Source organism: Apodemus sylvaticus, chromosome 5, assembly GCF_947179515.1.
Source record: "Apodemus sylvaticus chromosome 5, mApoSyl1.1, whole genome shotgun sequence".
NCBI classification, from domain to species: domain Eukaryota; kingdom Metazoa; phylum Chordata; class Mammalia; order Rodentia; family Muridae; genus Apodemus; species Apodemus sylvaticus.
Genome location: NC_067476.1, coordinates 69,015,087 through 69,037,439, shown reverse-complemented (window position 1 = coordinate 69,037,439; position 22,353 = coordinate 69,015,087). Strand labels below are relative to the sequence as shown.

At 36.7% G+C, this 22,353-nt stretch overlaps 1 protein-coding gene across 1 annotated transcript; it reads left to right on the top strand.

The window, feature by feature from the left end:
• Positions 1 to 11,564: 11,564 nt before the first annotated feature.
• On the top strand, positions 11,565 to 12,515 carry LOC127684330 (olfactory receptor 5D14-like). Its single transcript, XM_052181277.1, has one exon. The coding sequence runs from the start codon at positions 11,565 to 11,567 to the stop codon at positions 12,513 to 12,515; it is 951 nt and encodes a 316-aa protein (XP_052037237.1).
• Positions 12,516 to 22,353: the final 9,838 nt, after the last annotated feature.

Genomic DNA, 22,353 nt, shown 5'->3' with positions numbered 1-22,353 from the left:
CATGTTGATCTGGAAGAGACTTTCCCAACAGAGTGGCATATCACTTAGAAAGTAATTACATCAAGTTAAAGTCAGTGAGGATCTCTTGCTGCTCACTCATACCAACCTATCTTAATGAGGAGTATGGCAATGAAAATATGAGAAAGCGTATCAGTACTAAGATGTATCTGATGTCATTTTTTCCCAGAGCTTAACCTTCACACGTGAGCAGGCCAGTGGGCCATCTCTACTGAGCTCACTTGTCCACAATAGCTCTTCCTCCAGGGTGTCTGCCAACTTAAACTTAAAAATATTTAATTATCTACTTTACCATAATAATAAAATGTAAAATCCATTTATATTGATATTTATGTGATAAATTTGTGATTTATAACCAGCTCATTGGTACTTATAATAATTCTACAAGCCAAGAAAAGTTATTTAGCATATTGATTCTGTCTTCTAGCTTCAGTTTGAAAGAATTATTTGTGTCGTAAATTCAAGCTTCAGCTCTACAACATAAATGCAACACAGATGGAATATACTTAATATTGTTCAGATTGTAGATTTTTATGCTAGTGGTACTAGTAGTTTTACATATTCCCAATCCTCCTATAGTTTCTGTTAAAAAAAGATTCAAAGGTTGTTTTTATTTATAAAATATATTCTTTATTTACCTTTCAAATGATTTCCCCTTTCCTGTTTCCACACTCCCCAAAGTTCCATATAACCCCTTCCATTGCCTTGTTCCCCAATCAACCACCTACTGCTTCCCTGTTCTGATATTCCCCTACTTTGCTACATCCAGACTTTCTAGGACCAGGGGCCTCTCCTTCCTTCTTCTTGTACATCATTTGATATATGAATTGTGTCTTGGGTATTCAGAGTTTCTGCGCTAATATCCACTTATCATGAGTGCATACCACGTGTGTTCTTTTGGATACAGAAAATGTGGTATATTTGCACTATGGAACACTACTCAGATACTAAAAACAATGAATTTATAAAATTCTTAGGCAAATGGGTAGAACTGGAAAATATCATTCAAAAGTTTTAATTCAGCAAGTCCAATACTAAACAGAACAGAACTCATACATAGAAGTAACACTATGCAAACTCAAAAGACTATATTTAGAAATGTGTATATATATATATGTATGTACGTATGTATGTATATGTATATACGTACATACATATATATATATATGTATATATATACATATATATATATATATATATATACTATGCTATATACAAAAATAGTCTAAAAATCGTTAATATGAGAGATAGTAGATACCTGTATTTGGGAGGGTATTGAACGGAGAAAAATAATAGAGGATTAGCATAGAGTATCTTGGGGTGACTCTAACCAAACAAGTGAAAGACCTATATGACAAGAACTTCAGATCTCTGAAGAAGGAAATCGAAGAAGATCTCAGAAAATGGAAAAACGTTCCATGCTCGTGGATTGGCAGGATTAATATAGTTAAAATCGCCATCTGGCCAAAGGCAATCTACAGATTCAATGCTATTCCCATAAAAATTCCAACCCAGTTCTTCATAGAGTTAGAAAGAGCAATTCTCAAATTCATCTGGAATAACAAAAAGCCCAGGATAGCTAAAACTATTCTCAACAGTAAAAGAACTTCAGGGGGATTCAATATCCCAGACTTTAAACTCTACTACAGAGCAATAGTGATAAAAACTGCATGGTATTGGTTTAGGCAAGCAGATCGATGGAATAGGATTGAAGACCCAGAAATGAACCAACACACCTATGGTCACTTGGTCTTCGACAAAGGAGCTGAAAGCATCCAGTGGAAAAAAGATAGTCTTTTCAACAAATGGTGCTGGTTCAATTGGAGGTCAGCATGCAGAAGAATGCGAATGGTTCCATTCTTATCTCCTTGTACCAAGCTCAACTCCAAATGGATCAAGGACCTCCACATAAAACCTGACACACTGAAACTAATCGAAAAGAAACTGGGGAAGACCCTGGAGGACATGGGCATGGGGGGGAAGTTCCTGAATAGAACACCAATAGCTTATGCTCTAAGATCAAGAATTGACAAATGGGACCTCATAAAACTACAAAGTTTCTGTAAGGCAAAGGACACCGTCAAAAGGACAAAACATCAACCAACAGACTGGGAAAGGATCTTCACGAACCCTAAGTCTGACAGAGGGCTAATATCTAATATATGCAAAGAACTCAAGAAAGTAGAACCCAGAGAACCAAATAACCCCGTTAAAAAGTGGGGTACTGAGCTAAACAAAGAATTTTCACATGAAGAACTTCGGAGAGCTGAGAAACACCTTAAGAAATGTTCAACATCATTAATCATTAGGGAAATGCAAATCAAAACAACCCTGAGATTTCACCTCACACCAGTCAGAATGGCTAAGGTCAAAAACTCAGGAGATAGCATGTGTTGGCGAGGATGAGAAAAAAGAGGAACAATCCTCCACTGCTGGTGGGATTGCAAGATGGTGCAACCACTTTGGAAATCAGTCTGGCGGTTCCTTAGAAAACTGGGCATGTCACTTCCTGAGGACCCTGTTATACCACTCCTGGGCATATATCCAGAGGATTCTTCAGCATGCAATATGGACACATGTTCCACTACGTTCATAGCAGCCCTATTTGTAGTAGCCAGAAGCTGAAAAGAACCTAGGTGTACTTCAACGGATGAATGGATACAAAAAATGTGGTATATTTACACAATGGAGTACTATTCAGCCATTAGAAACAATGAATTCATGAAATTCTTAGACAAATGGATGGAGCTGGAGAACATCATACTAAGTGAGGTAACCCAGTCTCAAAAGATCAATCATGGTATGTACTCACTGATAAGTGGATATTAGCCTAGAAACTTTGAATACCCAGGACATAATCCACAAAGTAAATGATGTCCAAAAAGAATGGAGGAGTGGCCCCTGGTTCTGGAAAGACTCAGTGTAAGAGTATAGGGGAATTCCAGAACAGGGAAGTGGGAAGGGTTGGATGGAAGAATAGGGGGACAGAAGAGGGCTTATGGGACTTGCGGGGAGTGGGGACCCAGAAAAGGGGAAATCATTTGCAATGTAAATAAAAAATATATCAATTAAAAAAAGAAAATGAGTATAAGCATAAAAAATGAATTATCTCTAAAATCAAATAAATCCTAGAAATTGATGGTTGGAGCTGGAAAATACCAATCCAACGATGATCCTAATTTATTTGAACATGGTTTTATATTATAATCTGAAAAAAATAAATGTTTCTTAAAGTGTCTCAACTGGGAAACAAGATATTAGAAACAGTGTTCTAATCAGTACCTGTATAAAAACCATGTATCTCTTCACTTTCATTTGTTTTCCTCCATTCTTTTCTCTGTACTATATATGCATGGCTTTGCTTTTAACACACAGGAATCACAAAGTCAATAAACAGAAACCTAGTGGGCTTTGAGATCCTCTTCCTAGATGACTAGAGAATAGTCCTCTCCTGGATTCCTTTGGATAAAGATATAGAATTCTCAGCACCTTCTCCTCTACCATGCCTGCCTGGATTCTGCCATGCTCCTGCCCTGATGATAATAGACTGAATCTCTGAACCCGTAAGCTGACCTCAATTAAATGTTGTCTTTTAAAGAAAAAAATAAACAGAAACCTAAGCAGCACATAGACATTTATTCTCATGGGCTTTTCTGACTGTAGTTTAGTTAGTCTACATCACAATAGTAGTCAGGAGTTTGGGGGTGATGATACTCATCCACACAAATACCAAACTCCACAGGACTTTTTTCTCAGCCGTTTGTCTTTGTGGCTTTTTTTTTATTCCTCTATAGTTACACATAAACTCTTGGAGATCTAGGTGGCTGAGGACAGGAACATTCTTTTACTGTGATTGCATCTTGGAATTCTCTTGTATCTTTTTTTTGTTTGTTTTGTTTGTTTGTTTGTTTTTGGGGTTTTTTTTTTGGCTTTTTTTTTTTAGTGTAATTGAAACATTCATGTTTGCAGCAATGGCTCTGTCTATTTTGTGGCAGTTTGTAATCACCTGTTTTGCCCTGTTGCATAGTCTCATGAGCTATGCATCTGGATGCTTCATTTCTGGAGGTTGGATTTTATAAATGGGGCAAACTGTGCTCCTCAGTACTCCTGCACTATCCATTTGTGAATCTAGCATCATTAATGATTTTATCTGAAATCACAGTGTAATTATGTCTGTGTCTTGCTCAGACCCATACAGCAGACAGATACTGTCTTTTGTTACTGGTGCTTTCAATGAAGTCAGCAGATTGCTGTTTATTCTAGATCACATGTTCATTTTCACCTCAGTGATAGAGCTAGCATTCTGCTAGTATGAATCAGAAAATCTTTTCTACCTGAACCTCTGACCTGACGACCATCACTATCTTCCTTGCCATCATTATCTTACTCTGCTGTATCCTAAATCTTCTTTACTCATTCTTAAAGTGGCTTCTGTATTTTACAGCAGTGATTCCCATTATGAACCCATGGATCTATAGCCTGAGGAACAAAGATGTGAATGAGACAATCAGAAAATTAGTTCTCACCAAGTGTATTATCATTCATATTAGATTTATTATTTTATTTCAAAAATTTAATTTATTATTGTATATAATCCAGAATTATTTTAGCACAATTAAGGATTAAAATAAATTGCTTAGTATACTAGAAATTACTGTATCTCTATAGACAACATTCCATTGTGATTAATCTTTAACATATTAAAGTTTAAAGTAATAACTTGTAAACATATGAAAATAGAAAATATTAAAATCTTGAATAATCTATTGCAATATTTGCTCATTACTTAGTTATTTTATAATCTCAACTAAAATTTTATATTTGTATTTTCAAAGTAAATGTATTTGTTTTCAACAAATTCATCATGGGCTCATCAAAATTTTACTTAGGAAATTCATTCTTCTCAGCTGTCTTTACTAAGTGCTTGTACTTTTGGGTGTTTTGGAATCACTGGTTCTTTTCTTCTCTTATGTTGAATGGGAAAGTTATTGTCATTCATGAAAACTGGATCATACTTAGGAAAAACTTATAAAAAATGATTGTTCTGTGTGCCCTGAATTTATACCCAATTTTGTTGGCACTATACTTCACAGACCCCAAACAGCTAAACAAGAAGGAAGGCCAAGTGAAGTTGCTTGAATCTCATTTCAAGAAACACACAAGAGGGGGGATAAAATAGTGTTAGGATATAGAAGGAGGGAAGTAAATGAGTAGGAAAAGGGATACAGAGGGTTACGGGTTTCAGGATCAGGTGGGATGAAGAGACAGGGGCGACAGCCAGAGGGACATAAGAAAGAATGGCAATCCACAGCTGATGGGGAAGGGGTTTGGTTGGCATCTCAAGAATGTGACAGAACACCGTAATGAGGGGCTCCCAGGAATCAATGGGAGTAAACTTAGTTAAGATTCACAGAAGTGGGGATATGGACCCTGAATAGTTTACCTCTTGAAGACAGGCAGAAACCACAGAAGTGTGACAGGAACACCAACCAACCCACAAAATTTCAACCAAAATTTATCCTGCTTACAAGATAGTAAGGCTATCCTTTGAGAGTGTCCACCCGACAGCTGACTCAGACAGATGCATAGACTCATAGCCAATCATCGAATGGAGCTTGCGGACTCTTATCAAAGAGTTGGGGAAAGGACTGAGAGCACTGAATGCGATAAAAATTTGACAGGAAGACCAACATAATGAACTATTCTTGACACTTAAGTCCTCTCAGAGACTGAAAATCGGCAGGACATAGGAGCTCTGAACATGTAGCAGATGTACAGCTTGGTCTTCATGTGGGTCCTGATAACCAAAGCAGGCTCTATCCCTAATGCTTTTGTCTGTTTATAGAATCTGTTCCCCTAACTGTCTGGCCTCAGTTGGAGAAGTGCCTAGATCTGTAGAGACTTGATGTGTAAGGGTAAGGGTGATACCCAGGGGCAACCTCCACTCTCTCAGAAAAGAAGAGGAGAAAGGATGGGCAGAAGGACTTGGAAGGCAGAGAACAAGATGTAAAAGACAGATCTGGATAAAAAGTGAACAGTATAAAACAAACAAAACAAAATAAATGCCTAATTAAATGGAAAATATGCTTTGATATCTGAATTTTGAAGAAAATTTCTAAAATTTGGTAATGACAAGAAATGGTTTCATATTGATATATCCTTTGGCTCTATGTATATCTATGCACACATAGATATGATCCAGTTGTCCACTATAAGTGTGACATCTGCACCCACAAACTCAGCTGGAAGTATATGGGTTTCACTTTACATTAACTATTCATACTATAACTCATTTTATAAACAAATTTTTATAATTGCAATTTTAACATATCTATTTTAACTGTTTTATGAGAAAATACCTAAAACTGAATTGATTCTTCCTATTTGTGAATGCTTGACTGTCGCGTCCACCCTTGCCGGCAAGGAATGACGCAACTCAGGAAGATCTTCTTCAAGCAGTTTACTCAGGACCCTTGTACTTCTTATCCTTCTTCTGCTTCTTCTGACCCCGAGAGAATCAGCCCAGCCCTTAAATACTAATAGCCAGCCAATCAGGCTTAGCCATGTGGGCATTGCTGATAGGTTGTATCCACTTGGAAGGTGCAAGACTCAACAGGCTCCACCCAAATAAGGACTTGTTAACAGTTAACGACAGTTAACGACAGTTAACGGGCAAGCAGCTCCCTACAGTTCCTCCTTTTTCTTTTTAAACACACATTCAGGCGAGAGTAGAGGTTTGACCTCTGATGTATCATTTGCCCATTGGGTGGACTCATGGACCTTGTTTCGATGCCCTTCTGAGCCATCAGCCCAGTGGATTTCGTCAAACCCGTCCGGTACCTTTTGCTCAGAGACGGGTTCTGGGGTACCAACCTGTGTGCAGTCAAACATGCTCCCCTCAAGGGCTCTCCAATCATGGGCCCCTGAGTGCAGTGCTTAGCCTCACATCCTGAGCGTGGAAAGCATCTTATTAGGCCTTCATGGCTGCCAGCCAGGCCTAGGAGGACTGTCCAGCTTCAATGGCTGTGAATGCCTGTACCATCATTGCAACCTGTCTTTGTTGGATACACCTCATCCTGCAGATGCACCACAGGCAAACAATTGAAGGTACTATCAAAAGAATGGCAAGGGCATAGTTTTCATTTACACTCCCTCCTCTTTAAAGGTGAATAAGGTATATCAAGAGACTTATTAGAACTAAAGACAAGGAAACAGCTTAGTATCATGGCGTATCGGCATGGGTCTCGGGAACACCGACAAGATCACCCATCTTGGCTCCATCTACACCAGCATCAACGTTTCATCGAGAGTCAGTAACAGCAGGAGGATCTTCATTTTTATTGCAGCGTCTGGTCAGCTGCTCAGGCACCCACAGTGGATCTTGTTGAGTCTGAGGAAACACACAAACAGAACCTCTCTCCCACGCCAACACTGGATCAGGGCCATGCCATAATCCAGTAAGCACATCCTTCCATTTAACATAACCCTTCAAGGTATTATTAGGGCATTGGTGCCGATCAGCTGCAGCCAAACCATCATTATCCAGATTCAAAAAATTTAAAGTAAATAATGCCAATGAATTTCACCTGTGCCTGTGCTTCCTCTTTCCAGACATTGTTTTTTAAGATGGCCCAGCTTTCCACACCTGAAGCAAGCCCCTGACTGTGGCTTCCTATTCTGTGTTAATTGCACCACAGCCGCAGCAAGACCTGCATTAGTCAGCGGCCCTCCTAACTCTCTGCACGCTTTCATCCATTCCTCTTGTAAGATTTCTAAAGCAGTTTGTCCATCCTCTACGGCCTTACAGCATTTTTTATCTTCTAAACAGCCACTAACAAGCTTCCAAATAGATTTTACTCCTCCTTTGAGTGTGCCCTGATCCCAGGCTAAGTCCAGATCCTTCCCTAACCTATCCCAGCAGTCGACCGTTAGGCTGCCATAAACAGCGAACCAGGGTACCACGGTATTACATTCATTAAGAAATCTCTCTAAGGTCGATTTCTTGATCTTTAAATTCTTTAATAAAAGCAGCTCCTGAAGAGCCAGAAAAATTGGATGAGACTGTGAGGTCCCCATTTTCAAAATTAAGGCTCTAAGTCCTTTTACAAAAAGAAAGCAGAAAAAAATGTAGGACACTGTTATCAGAGCAGGGTCCATAAATTGTAACTCTTTACTTTTCACTAGGTTGCTAATCTGCGAACTTAAACCTCAGCGGACTTTACTTTCACTTTCGGTTTGCCTTCCACAAACTTTTCCCTCCCTCTTTGTTTACAGAGACGAACAGGCTGTCCGTTTTTAATGGTCCCTTTTGTCCCACCTTGCCTGGGAACTTTATTGTCTCTCACCGAGAACTTTATTGTCCCATTTAACCGGGAACTTTATTGTCCCATTTAACCGGAACTTTATTGTCCCATTTACCGGGAACTTTATTGTCCCATTTAACCGGGAACTTTATTTTCCCATTTAACCGGGAACTTGCCAGCGCGCTACCCTGACTGCGAGAAGTTCTGATCTTCAAACCCCACGAACGAGGAGAGTTTCTTGTCCCGGTTTCGGCACCAGTTGTCGCGTCCACCCTCGCCGGCAAGGAATGACACAACACAGGATGATCTTCTTCAAGCAGTTTACTCAGGACCCTTGTATTTCTTATCCTTCTTCTGCTTCTTCTGACCCCGAGAGAATCAGCCCAGCCCTTAAATACTAATAGCCAGCCAATCAGGCTTAGCCATGTGGGCATTGCTGATAGGTTGTATCCACGTGGAAGGCGCAAGACTCAACAGGCTCCACCCAAATAAGGACTTGTTAACAGTTAACTACAGTTAACGACAGTTAACGGGCAAGCAGCTCCCTACACTTGACTAATATGCTGACTTCACTTGGTTCTATTATTTCACAACCAATATGTTAACAATAGAACAAAAACTTACAGTGATACTCATCATCAGAGTTGTAGTGCTGTGTGCAGTGACACCATATTTTTCTTCAAGGAGTCACACACAGACCTGTGAATCTCAGTAGCTCTATATTTTTTCAGCTGTGATTACAGAAAGAGAATATAGAATATAACGTGTATCTAGATACTTCTACTTCTGAATCTTTATATTTCTTATGTCAAAGAAATATGATTATTATAACTTAATGTACCTATCACTCTTCTTACAGTAGAAGGATTATTCCTTTGGAGATAAGTGTCTTAACTTTCTCTAACATATTGTTTCTTTAATTCTTATTAACTCAATAATGACAAACATAGGAATAGAGGCTTCAACATTTATGGTCATGGCATAATTTCTGGGTCTTAATAATCAATAGAAATATGTCACTATGTAATGTTTTAGTTTGTAAGTACATATTGTATTTTGAGAATTGCACTTTATACATCTATATATCTGCTTTTGAGATTGCATGAAATTTGTGTTTAATTTGTGATCCTTTATTTTTTGCAACTTTTTAATTTTTGTGGTATAACATAATAGCACAATTTTCCCTCCTTGCTTCCTTTCTAGTCTATGGTCTCATTTTCCTTAATTGTTATTCACCTATGAACATAGCACTAAAAACATTATTTTTGCTGGTATTTTTCAGGACCATTGTACAGTAGGACTGGAGTTTTGCCACTGCACATTTGTGTTATGTTAAAAGAAGTTACCTGAAAATAAGGCTTGATTATGTTGTTCCATATTCAAATTACCTCCAGGAATATGAAAGAAAGCTCTGAGAAAGCGTGCAGATACTCATCATAGGAGTCCCATACTCACCATAGGTGCATACAGTGGGCTGCACCTAAAGTTGTTTGTGCCTGTGGAATCCTTTCGCTACCTGTTTGCATTCTGGGAGAAAAGGCACCTAGCCCTGCAGAGACTTGATGTGCCAGAGTGGACTGATACTGCAGTCAGACTTCCACTCACTCAGTGTAGATGGGGATGCAGATGTGAGAAGTGGCAGTGTGCAGTCATGTGCCCAGTAGTAGATTGACAACATACAGTGGATTCAAGGGTATTCTTGAACCTTCCTTTTCTTATACTGTCATGTGAGACCTTTACAAAAAACATAATTTTGAGTTTGCTTTATCTCTCTTTTGAATTTGGGGGTCATTAGCATATACATTACAGCTTCCAATTTATTGTTTATTTGTAATATTTGAGCTTGAGAATGAGTGGTGCTCTGTGTCTATTTCTGTTTCTTCTATGTTTTCATGGGATTGTTTTACTCTGATTGTTGTATTTTATTTCAATGTACTAGCTTTTATTTTATCTGATACTTTATATTGTTCCCTTAGAAGATCCCACTGAGAGACAAAAGGAGGCAGATCCAGACGTAAGGGGAGTTCAGATAGAAGTAAGAAGACAAGATGAAGATGACACCACAATAAGGAGATACTATGTGAGAGAAAAAGATATTTTAATTAAAAGAGGAATGCTTGACTGAAAAAAATTAAACAGAGAAGTTATCTAAAGGGAGTTTTGTTGTATTCCTCCACAATTTTGAAGATCTATTCAATATGTAATTGTGTCATCTACCCAAAGAACAATCTCTATCTGACAAATGTTTCCTAAAAGATGTCATACATGCTGAATTAGAGGGACCAAATAAAATGGTGGCTTACATCATACACTGCATATGTCAGAGAGATTCTTTTGCTTCATATGTTACACATGATTTACAACTTTTTATATTGTTATAAAAAGTATTAAATAATTTGCCTTGAATTGCTATATGCACTTTTACAAAATCCAAAGAGGTCTACTGAGCTTAGCAGAAGATAAGTGAATGTTTGGATGTTAGTTTAATGTCAGTGACAGAGGACATATTAATTACGGACTGACTGTGCTTGAGAGTAAACTTCATGCCAGGGTGGTTTTTTTTTTTTTTTTTTTTTTTTTTTTTTTTTTTTTGTCATTTCAAGGAAAGTCTCATTATTAAAGATTCTTCAAGATGAAATTTAGTATTCATAGTAATTACATGCTCTAAGCCTGTATGGAATATTGTTTTGAATTTTTCTCTAGAGTTAGTCTCCAGAGATATTATGTAAACATAAAATCTTTCCCCTTCCTGCTATTCTCAATTCACAGAGCACCAGAAGTATGCTGACTTTCTCTGTAAGAAGTGAGTTTATTCAGATTTCTTTTGCTGTTGTGAAAACATTCTTTGCCTGACATTGTAATTAAGATACGCTTTGATTTTTCATTCTATGCTAAATCCTTAATTCACAGACAATAATATTCAGGTAAAAAGTAAATACGCATTGTAAATACCTCAGTCATTAGCAATAACTAGCAAAGAAAGTATTAAACATTTTCAGACTATGCCTGTACCTCAGTGATATTATAAAACAAAGTATGGTCAAGTGGCACTGTTTTTATCTTTTCTCTTAGATTTCTCTAATCTTTTATTTCTTGGAATAAAAAACCTCAATGGTTTGATTTGTGCAAATGACAAAACTAAAATGGCATTTTATATTGCTGTTTAAGAATATTTAATATTTCTTACATAATTTTGTATTAAACAGAAGAGTCTTCAGCCTCAGAGGTCTACTAATAGGCATTATGGTGCCAATAGGAAGAAATGCGAGTGTGGAGATTGTCTTCATCTTGTTGGGCTTCACAGACTACCCTGAGCTTCAGATCCCGCTTTTCCTAATCTTTCTCTTCATGTACATCATCACTATAGTGGGAAACCTTGGGATGATAGTACTCATCAATATCGACCCTAAGTTCCACACTCCCATGTACTTTTTCCTTAGCCACCTTTCCTTTGTTGACTTCTGCTACCCAACCATCATCATGCCAAAGCTACTTGAGAACCTTCTCTTCGCTGATAAAACTATACTCTACTTCAGCTGTATGTTGCAGTACTTCCTGTCCTGTGTAGCTCTGGTGGCTGAGTCCTACTTGCTAGCAGTCATGGCTTATGATCGCTTTGTGGCCATCTGTAATCCCTTGTTGTATACTGTGGCCATGTCACAGAGGCTGTGCATCCTGCTTGTGACTGGGTCATATATCTGGAGCACCCTTGCCACATTGATTCTCCTCTGCTATGCTCTGCAGCTAAAGTTTTCAAGATTTAATGTGATCAACCATTTCTTCTGTGAATATACCGCCCTCATTGCTGTCTCTAGTTCTGATATACACACCCCCAGCCTGCTACTCTTTTGTTTTGCAACCTTCAATGAAGTGAGTACACTCCTGATCATTCTCACTTCTTATGTGTTTATTTTCACGACGGTATTAAAAATCAAATCTGCTAGTGGACGTCGCAAAGCCTTCTCTACCTGTGCCTCCCACCTGACAGCCATCACCATTTTTCATGGAACCATACTTTCCCTCTACTGTGTACCTAACTCCAAAAATTCTAGGAATGCAGTCAAAGTGGCCTCTGTCTTTTATGCAATTGTCAACCCCTTGCTTAACCCTCTTATCTACAGCTTGAGAAACAAGGATGTGAAGGAGGTTTTCCAGAAATTAGTGAGTATTTCATTGAAAGTTCGACTTCACTGAGCCATCTTAAAGTATATTCAATACAAATATAAAATTAGAACAATGGCTATTTCTATCTACTTTGATATAGAATTGCTTGAGATCTATTGATTGATATGATGCATAGATTGATAATTTCAACTCAGAAAATGAAGTCAATGATGCTTGCTATTTAGAGGAAATGGAAAATATTTTGGTGTATGATATTTATTTCAAGTCTATCTCTAAAGATAATGATGATGATGATGATGATGATGATGATGATGATGATGATGACAATAAAAGCTAGTAAGCATGTCAGGACATATTTCAGAATATGATGTCTTCTGAAAGAATGATATTAACTAACATAGGAATGTAGAAATCTTGTTTGGTTGTGTTATCAGCATAACAAGAGTGTTTCTGAATGTAAACTTCAGAGAATTTCTGTTATTGTTAATAGAGGTTTTCCATTAAACCACATTATTAAAGCCCATGGAAATATCTTTAATCAGATATTCATTTTGTTCTATATGTTCTACAAATGGTGTGTATAGACAACATTGAACTCTATATTCACTTTCTTTTGAAAGGCTTGCAGCAAAATCATAACTCCACATCTTTGGTAAAATATAAAACAAACATCTAATGAAATGGTGACAAACTGGCAGTCATGATTTAAAATTAAAGGTTAACTCTACAAATTGAATATGTCTAATAAAGCAATTATTAGACACTGAGTGATAGATGTCACAGAAACTAATTCTGTGTTTAAGAAAGGAAAATTTTTGAATGATTTTATTTCTGAGATAGCACTCAGATATTTTTGGGAAAAAGTTTCATTCTTAAGAGTCACTTGTTATCAAAATACTTAGAAGCATCATACATAGTAATTCATAAAAGGAGAAAACAAAACTTTACTAAGAAACATTTGTAGATTATATTTTGTTAATGTTTCATTGTTTATGTGAATGAATGAATGAACCTAAGTATCTGAAAATAAAAATTCCATTAATTAAAATAAATTTGAATGATAAGAAAACATTATATGAGTTAATGTAAATTATAAAGTATCTATTTTAAAATATAACTTTGGATGAAAGAGTCATATGAAGAAAAATATTATAAAATATTTTATTTAATTCCCAATAATAAGGTGCTAAAGTTTAATCTTTAAATTCCATGAAAAGACAATTAACAGACAAATAAAAATGACTAAATACTAAAAAAATGTCATTTGCATATGAACATTGTTATAAGATATACTTAGGTTTTATGTACAATAGCCATTTTAAAGTAGGTGTTTCTCACCATAAAGATGGAATAAAAGCATATATGTGTTTGTTACCATTTGTTTTCTGTAAGAATAGTTGCAAACAAAAATTTTAATGACACACCTGTGGAAGTTTGAACACAAATGACCCTAATAGTGCCATGTGTTTGAATCCTTGGTCCCCAGTTACTAGAACTTTTTGTGAAGGATTAGGAACAGGTGTCTCGATGGAAGAATTATATCACTCAGAGTAGGCTTTGAGGGTTCAAAATGCTATAGCACCTCTAGTACTTCTTCTTCTTCTTCTTCTTCTTCTTCTTCTTCTTCTTCTTCTTCTTCTTCTTCTTCTTCTTCTTCTTCTTCTTCTTCTTCTTCTTCTTCTTCTCCTTCTCCTCCCTCTTCCTCTTCCTCTTCTCCTCCTCCTCTTTCTCCTCCTCCTTCTCCTCTTCTTCCTCCTACTCCTCATCCTCCTCCTTCTCCTCCCATCCTCTTCTTCTTCCTCTTCCTCCTCCTCTTCTCATCCTCCTCCTCCTTCTCCTTCTTCTCCTCCCTTTCCCCAGTTCCTCATTTCCCCCTTTTCCCCTTTCCCTGTTTCCCCCTTTCCCCCTGCAGATTGATCAGATGTTTGCCCTCAACTACTTCTCTAACACTGTTCCTGTGTTTCTGCTGCCATGTTTTCCACCATGATGGGCATGAATTCTAAACTTCTAAAACTGTGAGTTCCCAATAAATGTCTTCTTTTGTAAGTTGTTCATAGTCTTTTATGATGGCAATGAAAAAATAATTAACACAAGTGTCTTAGGTGTGGTGTTAAGAAAACAGACATTTTTATGTATTACAGAAGTATGACAAGATTTAGTATTCACATGAGAATATTTGAAAGACCAGCAACATTGAATTCATATCATCTGTCATACATTCAAAAGTCATAGTCCTAGGAATATAGTCCTACTCATAGCTCCTAGAGCTAACGAAACACTTATAGAAACATTTCTTAAAGCATAATGTCTAACAACACCAATGTAAGTGGAATTCAATAAAAAGTTGATTGAATAAAATTTTGATTACTATCGAGTAAAGGAAATAGGAAAATGTTTAAATATTGATATTTTTGTTTCCAGTTAAATATTTTTAAAATATTTATTTTAGTATTTTCTTTATGTGTATGAAAGTATTGTTTAGATGTGTACTGTGTTCATTCTTTGTGCCAGTGGAAGCTAACACAGGGTACAGGTGATTGTGTGACACTGAGTGAGCTCTGAGATTTTGACCCAGGGGGTATAAAAATGCTAACAACTCTATTAACAACTGAGCTCATTTCAAAATGTCCAGTTGCATTTTTAATAAGAAAAGACAATACATGTAAGAGATATTATATTATGAAAAAGTATGTCAAATATTGAATATTAAAATTGAAAAGACAAGAGAGAAATATGGATTATTTGATTAAATACATTAATTAATAAATAATTATAGGCTAGGGTTTCCAAAAATTTCTATGAGTTAGGTCTCAAAGCATAGAGAAATTAAGCACAGATAATTTAATCTCAACCATATTTATGGATTTTCTTGAATGTAATGGCCCTTAAAATAAGTTTCATAAATATAGAGATGATATTTTTAATCACGAGTAATTCTAGATTTCACCAATACTTTTTAAACACAACTAAAGGTCCTCAGGTAAATGATTGATGTTCAAGTCTAAATTATTAAAGATTACAGATGAATCCTGGATTGTATGACATTCAACAGCTAGTGAAAATTTATGGGTATAAAAGCAGTAATTTAAATTGGTATATTTAGTTATATATTAAAATTTCTATAAAAGTGAATATTAACTATAGTAGCTATAAAAGCATAATATCCTTAATATTAAAAATGCCAAAGTAATATATGAATAACAAACCTATGTTTCCTACTAAGTATGTCTACATGCTGATCCACATTATGAAAATAAAAAGCACTAATATTTATACTTTCTGCTTTTAAATTAACATTAAGATTTCACCACAGTATGAGAAGAGAAAATTCAGAATCAGTGAGTACAAACAGTACAATCAGACAGATAAAATTTGAAAGTTTTAATTTAAATAATGGGTTGTAATAATAATTTCTTATTTTCCCTTTGGATCTCAAAATATTTTTTTTACTCGATATATTTTTTATTTACATTTCAAATGATTTCCCCTTTTCTGGCCCCCTACTCCCCGAAAGTCCCATAAGCCCCCTTCCCTCCCCCTGTTCTCCCACCTACCCCTTCCCACTTCCTTGTTCTGGTTTTGCCCTGTACTGCTACAATGAGTCTTTCCAGAACAAGGGGCCACTCCTCCATTCTTCTTGTACCACATTTGATGTGTAGATTATGTTTTGGGTATTCCAGCTTTCTAAGTTAATATCCACTTATTAGTGAGTGCATACCATGATTGATCTTTTGAGACTGGGTTACCTCACTTAGTATGATGTTCTCCAGCTCCATCCATTTGCCTAAGAATTTCATGAATTCATTGTTTCTAATGGCTGAATAGTACTCCATTGTGTATATATACCACATTTTTTGCATCCATTCTTCTGTTGAGGGATACCTGGGTTCTTTCCAGCTTCTGGCTATTATAAATAGGGCTGCTATGAACATAGTGGAGCATGTATCCTTATTACATGGTGGGGAATCCTCTGGGTATATGCCCAGGAGTGGTATAGCAGGATCTTCCAGAAGTGAGGTGTCCAGTTTTCTGAGGAACCGCCAGACTGATTTCCAGAGTGGTTGTAACAATTTGCAACCCCACCAGCAGTGGAGAAGTGTTCCTCTTTCTCCACATCCTCGCCAACATCTGCTATCTCCTGAATTTTTAATCGTAGCCATGTAATAATAATTTCTATGTGTAGTAAAAAGATTTCATAACACATTTATAATAAATTCAAAAATGAAATTTCATTTTTGATTGTGCCTGAATATATTAATCAGAGTTCGCCATGAAATAACTTTTCATGTACCTCCAATAGTCTATGACAGATATGGACAGATGTGAAGACATCTTGCCAAACAAAAATTTAAAAGTTAGCTCAAATTTATAAGTATTTCATCTCACTATCTTCTTAAAATGACTATTTCAAGGATGAAATCAATACCTAGTGAGCCAGCAGCCGAGATTCCAAGTAAGAGTAAGCTACAAATGTTTGATCCTCTTCATTCCCAAATTTGCCAAAATATATGCATCTGGTGTAATGTACACACACATTTCAGAATGCAGATAACATAGTTATTAATTGAGTTTGTTTGATTCTGATTATATTCTAATATAAAGAACATGGAGTTTGAGGCACAAATACAGAAAATTAAGCATGGATTAAATGAGACTGACAATAATATCATATGGATAACCATTTTTTGTCAAAAGTGTTCAAATAATCTTTATTTTGCAAGAGATTACACTTTAACCAGGCAGCGTAGGCACACACCTTTATTCCCAGGACTCTAGAGGCAGAGTTAAGCAGATTTCAGAGTTCAAAGTCAGCCTGATTTTCTGAGCAAGTCCCAGGACAGAGTTACACAGAGAAATGCTGTTAAAAATATTATGGTTATACTTTTCATGAATGTGCAATTACAAAAATGGACTGAGAGAAAAAAGAAACATAGAAATATGTAGTAGTTTAAATGACCTAGATTAATGTGATCAGAGGTCAGAAACTTATGCTTATAAGTGTCTTGAGCTTTGCAAAGTGAGTATTTTGCAGGCTGATCACAGAAATTTTGGGATAAAAAATACTTGGAAAACAGAAAGCATTGGTGTCTGAGAACAATTAATTCATACATTCTTTTGTTTTAAAGCTCTCATCCTTAAACATATTATTAAAGATATTTCAATGGGAGACTTCAAAGACAAGCATATGAAATAAAATTAAGATGTTTCTTCTGCCTCTTCCTCTTCTTGTCTCCCCTCTCCTCAGTCAAGAACCACAGTAACTCAATGCCATAGCTGAATAACAGGCAACAAGGGACACCAGTATGCCTGTAGCTTACACTTTCCAAGCTAGTTCTGCTGTGTGACTTGCAGGCCCAGGAACATTCTATGAAAACAGGTCCTTGATCTGTAAAACAACACAGGATCACAAGGTCTCATCACCCTGACCAGATAACCTATGGAGTAAGGAACTCAGAAAATGACTGAGTATGCGTGGAAGCCTGGTCCCTTAGAACCCACCCACAATCCTCAGCTTATCTCTAGGACACATGGAAGGTAGCATGGGAGGAGCCTGGAGCACTGGCTAACCAGGAGAGTGCAGGAGACTGTGGAGAGAGGGAGGCCCCACTCCACTCCATCAGATAAATTCAGCCTTCTTTTGAGTTTGTTCCCAAGTGTTGCCCCTTCAAAAATAGTGAGAGTGAATCTAACAGCCATGTATTTTTCAGAACAATCTCAAGTTCATGGTTGACTTACTACTGGTTCAGAAGAGAGTGAAAAAATTTAATGTTACCACTCCAACTATTTGCCAGGGGTAACACTGGTGTATTTTGTAAATGTATACTAGAGAGAGCACAGCTCCACATGAATGGTGTCAGGTCATATGCAGGCTGGAGAGATGGCTCAGCAGTTAAGATCACTGACTGCTCTTCCAGAGGTCCTGAGTTCAATTACCAACAACCACATGGTGGTTCACAATCATCTGTTCTAGGATTCAATGCTCTCTTCCAGTGTGTCTGAAGACAGCTACAGTGTACTCACATATATAAAATGAATAAGTAACTATTTTGACAATAAAAACAACATTGAAAATTTATATGGATAAACCCAGTTGGAGTTCTTTATTTTTGCCATAAATAATGTCACCTTGTACTATTCTTGGAATAGTCTTAAAAACACCATTAAATATATATGATAATATACTCACATAGTGCAAAGTTGCTAGAGTGCATAACTGTTAAACTGTTTTAAAATATATTTTATTCATCCTCTATAGTTTTGTGCATGTTTTTTTAATATTATCTGTTTCCTACTACTTCATTTTAAATTCCTAGAAAACTTACCTAACCTTCCCCATCAAAAAATTATTATGTTAAAAATTATTATTAATAGCTTACCTAGTTAAAATCATGTTAACATAACATAAAAAGCATGGTCTCATTTATTAGTGAATGATAAATTTATTGGTACCCATTTCCCCATAGAAAAGTGATTCTTTATTTAACTACCTTCAAATGTCAGTTTTCTAAGCAAGGCTTAGCCATAGTATGTAATTCTGCTTTGAATGCAGTGCATGAAAGAGCAGGTTAAAAGGGGTTAGCAATAATTTGTTAGGAGGCTGGAAAAATAATGCATAAAACCCTGGCAGGTCTCCTACCTTGTTCTTATAGGGTATATTTTTCATGGTTTTAATGTAGACTCTCTTTAAAAATATTAGGAGGAGCACTAACAATTCTCTTATGCTAGAGAGTATTGTGGAGTTGGCAAAGCACAAGAGAATTTGGGAATAGATTTCAAGTGTACCTCATAATGAAAAGGGGAAGCAAAATAGGCTGAAAGATTAACTGCCACCTCATCTTGCTGCAAGTACATTCACTGTTAGACACCCTCTGTGAAAATTAGGGGCTGCAAAAAGCAGGAAATGGTATGGGTACAACTGGAGAGAGGAAATCCAATTGCACCACCGGAGAATTTACTTGGTCTGATACAGGAAACTGCAGCTTCCCAGTCTTTGCAAAAGAAATGGCTGCTAGTAATTGTGTTTCTGCCTATAATTAGTGGATCTGCCATCCTACAGAAACTGTAGATCTAAAGCATTTTATAGAGGCTATGGTATTGTATGGGTTGCACTCTCCATTTGTTATAGAAATGTTAAATATTTGGGCTACACAGAATAAGATCCTCCCCCAAGACTGAAAAGCATTGATGTCAGTTGTTTTACAAGCTGGAAAACAATTACAGTGTTTGACATGATATAGGCACAAAGCCACAAAATAGAACAACAGAATATAGCAAAGAGGAAAAATGTTACTAAATACCAACAACTTAGTGAAGGGTGTTATACTAACTTAAAGTACAAATCCAATCTGATGATGGCATAATTGAATAGTGGTATTTTTTAGCTTTAATGGCCTGGAATATGATTGAGGAAACAGAGGAAAAAGAATCAACCTGATTTACAAAGGTTATCGAGGGACCTACAGAAGCATCTACTGCTTTTTTTTTTTAACAGAGATTGAATTCTGTATAAATAGAGCCATATCAGACCTTGTAAACAGAGACTCATTGATAGAAATATTTGACTTTGACAAAGTAAATACTGATTGTTAAGAAAACAATCAGACCATTGAAAGCATAAGGGGCCCCTATGGACAAATGGATAAGAGAAACAACTGATATTGGTATTCAGGAGTATCCACTAATAGCATAGGGAGAGCCATAGCTGTAAGTCTTAGAAATTAAAATGCTTCATGTTTTAAATTTGGTGAATTTGTCTACTTCCAAAGAAATTGTCAGGCTATAAGATTCAGAGCTCCAAATTGCAGGTACATTGACTCTAGGGAATATGGTGTTTGTAGAGATGAACAGGTAGGTTTTGGATCTTGTGAACCATTATATTCAATAAAAAAAAAAAAAGAAAGAAAAAAAACAAAACAATGGTGAAAGGATTGCTGGTACAATAGGGATATATGAGGTAACCTCTTACCCTCAGGAAAGAGCATTGCCTGCTCAAGGACTTGCAGTATACAATGCAAGCTATCTTCCTTTGATCAGACAGAAAGTACCAAGCAGGCAAGAAAGTCAAAATTAAGTACTTCCTATCTTATACATGCCACAGAAAGGGGTGAGAAAATTTTTAAGAAGCAGTGGGGTAACTTTTCAAAGATTGATTGTGCAACCCATTATACTAGATGGGGATAGCAAGAAAGAAATAAAAATCATGGCATATGTCAGGGAGGAGATGCAAATTGATGCTCTGGATAAAATTGCTCAATTGTTGTTGTTTCCTTACATTAAGAGCAAGGCTACTCCAGTAAAAAGGACAGGACCTTTTGGGAGTACTAGAGATTCTAATCTGGCAAACAATGGTTAATGATAAGAGACCCAAATTATTGGTGCAAATGAATGCTGTTGAAATAGAAGGTTTGGTAGATACAGGAGCTAATGTTAGCATACGTTCCCCAAAGGAGTCCAGATTGTCCACTTCAGAAAGTTACACACATTGGATATTAGCCCTCTATCTGATATAGGGTTGGTTAAGATCTTTTCCAAATTTGTTGGTTGCCCATTTGTCCTTTTAATGGTGTCCTTTGCCTTACAGAAACTTGGTAATTTTATGAGGTCCCATTTGTCAATTCTTGATCTTAAAGCATACACTATTGGTGATCTATTCAGAAAGTTTCCCCCTGTACCAATGTCCTCAAGGGTCTTCCCCAGTTTCTTTTCTATTAGCTTCAGAGTGTCTGGTTTTATGTGTAGGTCCTTGATCCATTTGGAGTTGAGCTTAGTATCCAATATATACAAAGAACTCAAGAAGTTAGACCCCAGAAAACCAAATAACCCTATTAAAAAATGGTGTACAGAGTTAAAGAATTTTCACCTGAAGAACTTCGGATGGCTGAGAAGCATCTTAAAAAATGCTCAACTTCATTAGTCATTAGGGAAATGCAAATCAAAACAACCCTTAGATTTCACCTTACACCAGTCAGAATGGTTAAGATTAAAAATTCAGGAGACAGCAGGTGTTGGCGAGGTTGTGGAGAAAGAGGAACACTCCTCCACTGCTGGTGTGGTTGTAAATTGGTACAACCACTCTGGAAATCAGTCTGGCGGTTCCTCAGAAAACTGGATACCTCACTTCCAGAAGATCCTGCTATACCACTCCTGGGCATATACCCAGAGGATTCCCCACCATGTAATAAGGATACATGCTCCACTATGTTCATAGCAGACTTATTTATAATAGCCGGAAGTGGGAAAGAACCCACGTATCCCTCAACAGAAGAATGGATGCAAAAAATGTGGTTTATATACACAATGGAGTACTATTCAGCCATTAGAAACAATGAATTCATAAAATTCTTAGGCAAATGGATGGAGCTGGAGAACATCATACTAAGTGAGGTAACCCAATCTCAAATGATCAATCATGATATGCACTCACTAATAAGTGGATATTAACCTAGAAAACTGGAATACCCAAAACATAATCCACACATCAAATGAGGTACAAGAAGAATGGAGGAGTGGCCCCTTGTTCTGGAAAGACTCAGTGTAGCAATATAGGGTAAAACCAGAACAGGGAAGTGGGAAGGGGTGGGTAGGAGAACAGGGGGAGGGAAGGGGGCTTATGGGACATTGGGGGAGTGGGGGACCAGAAAAGGGGAAATAATTTGAACTGTAGATAAAAAATATATCAAATTAAAAAAAGAAAAAAGAAAGTTACGCACAGTTTATGGGAATTGGTAGATTATCATGAATAAGACAAAGTGTCTGATGGATTAACTGTGTAGGAACAGATTGGCAAACAGGAAAGTTGAGACCTTATGTGGCAGACATACCCAGGGATCATTTGCAACAATAGGGTATGGAAACTAATATTCCTACAATTCCAGTGACATCAAATGAGGAAATTTGGTTGTTGCTT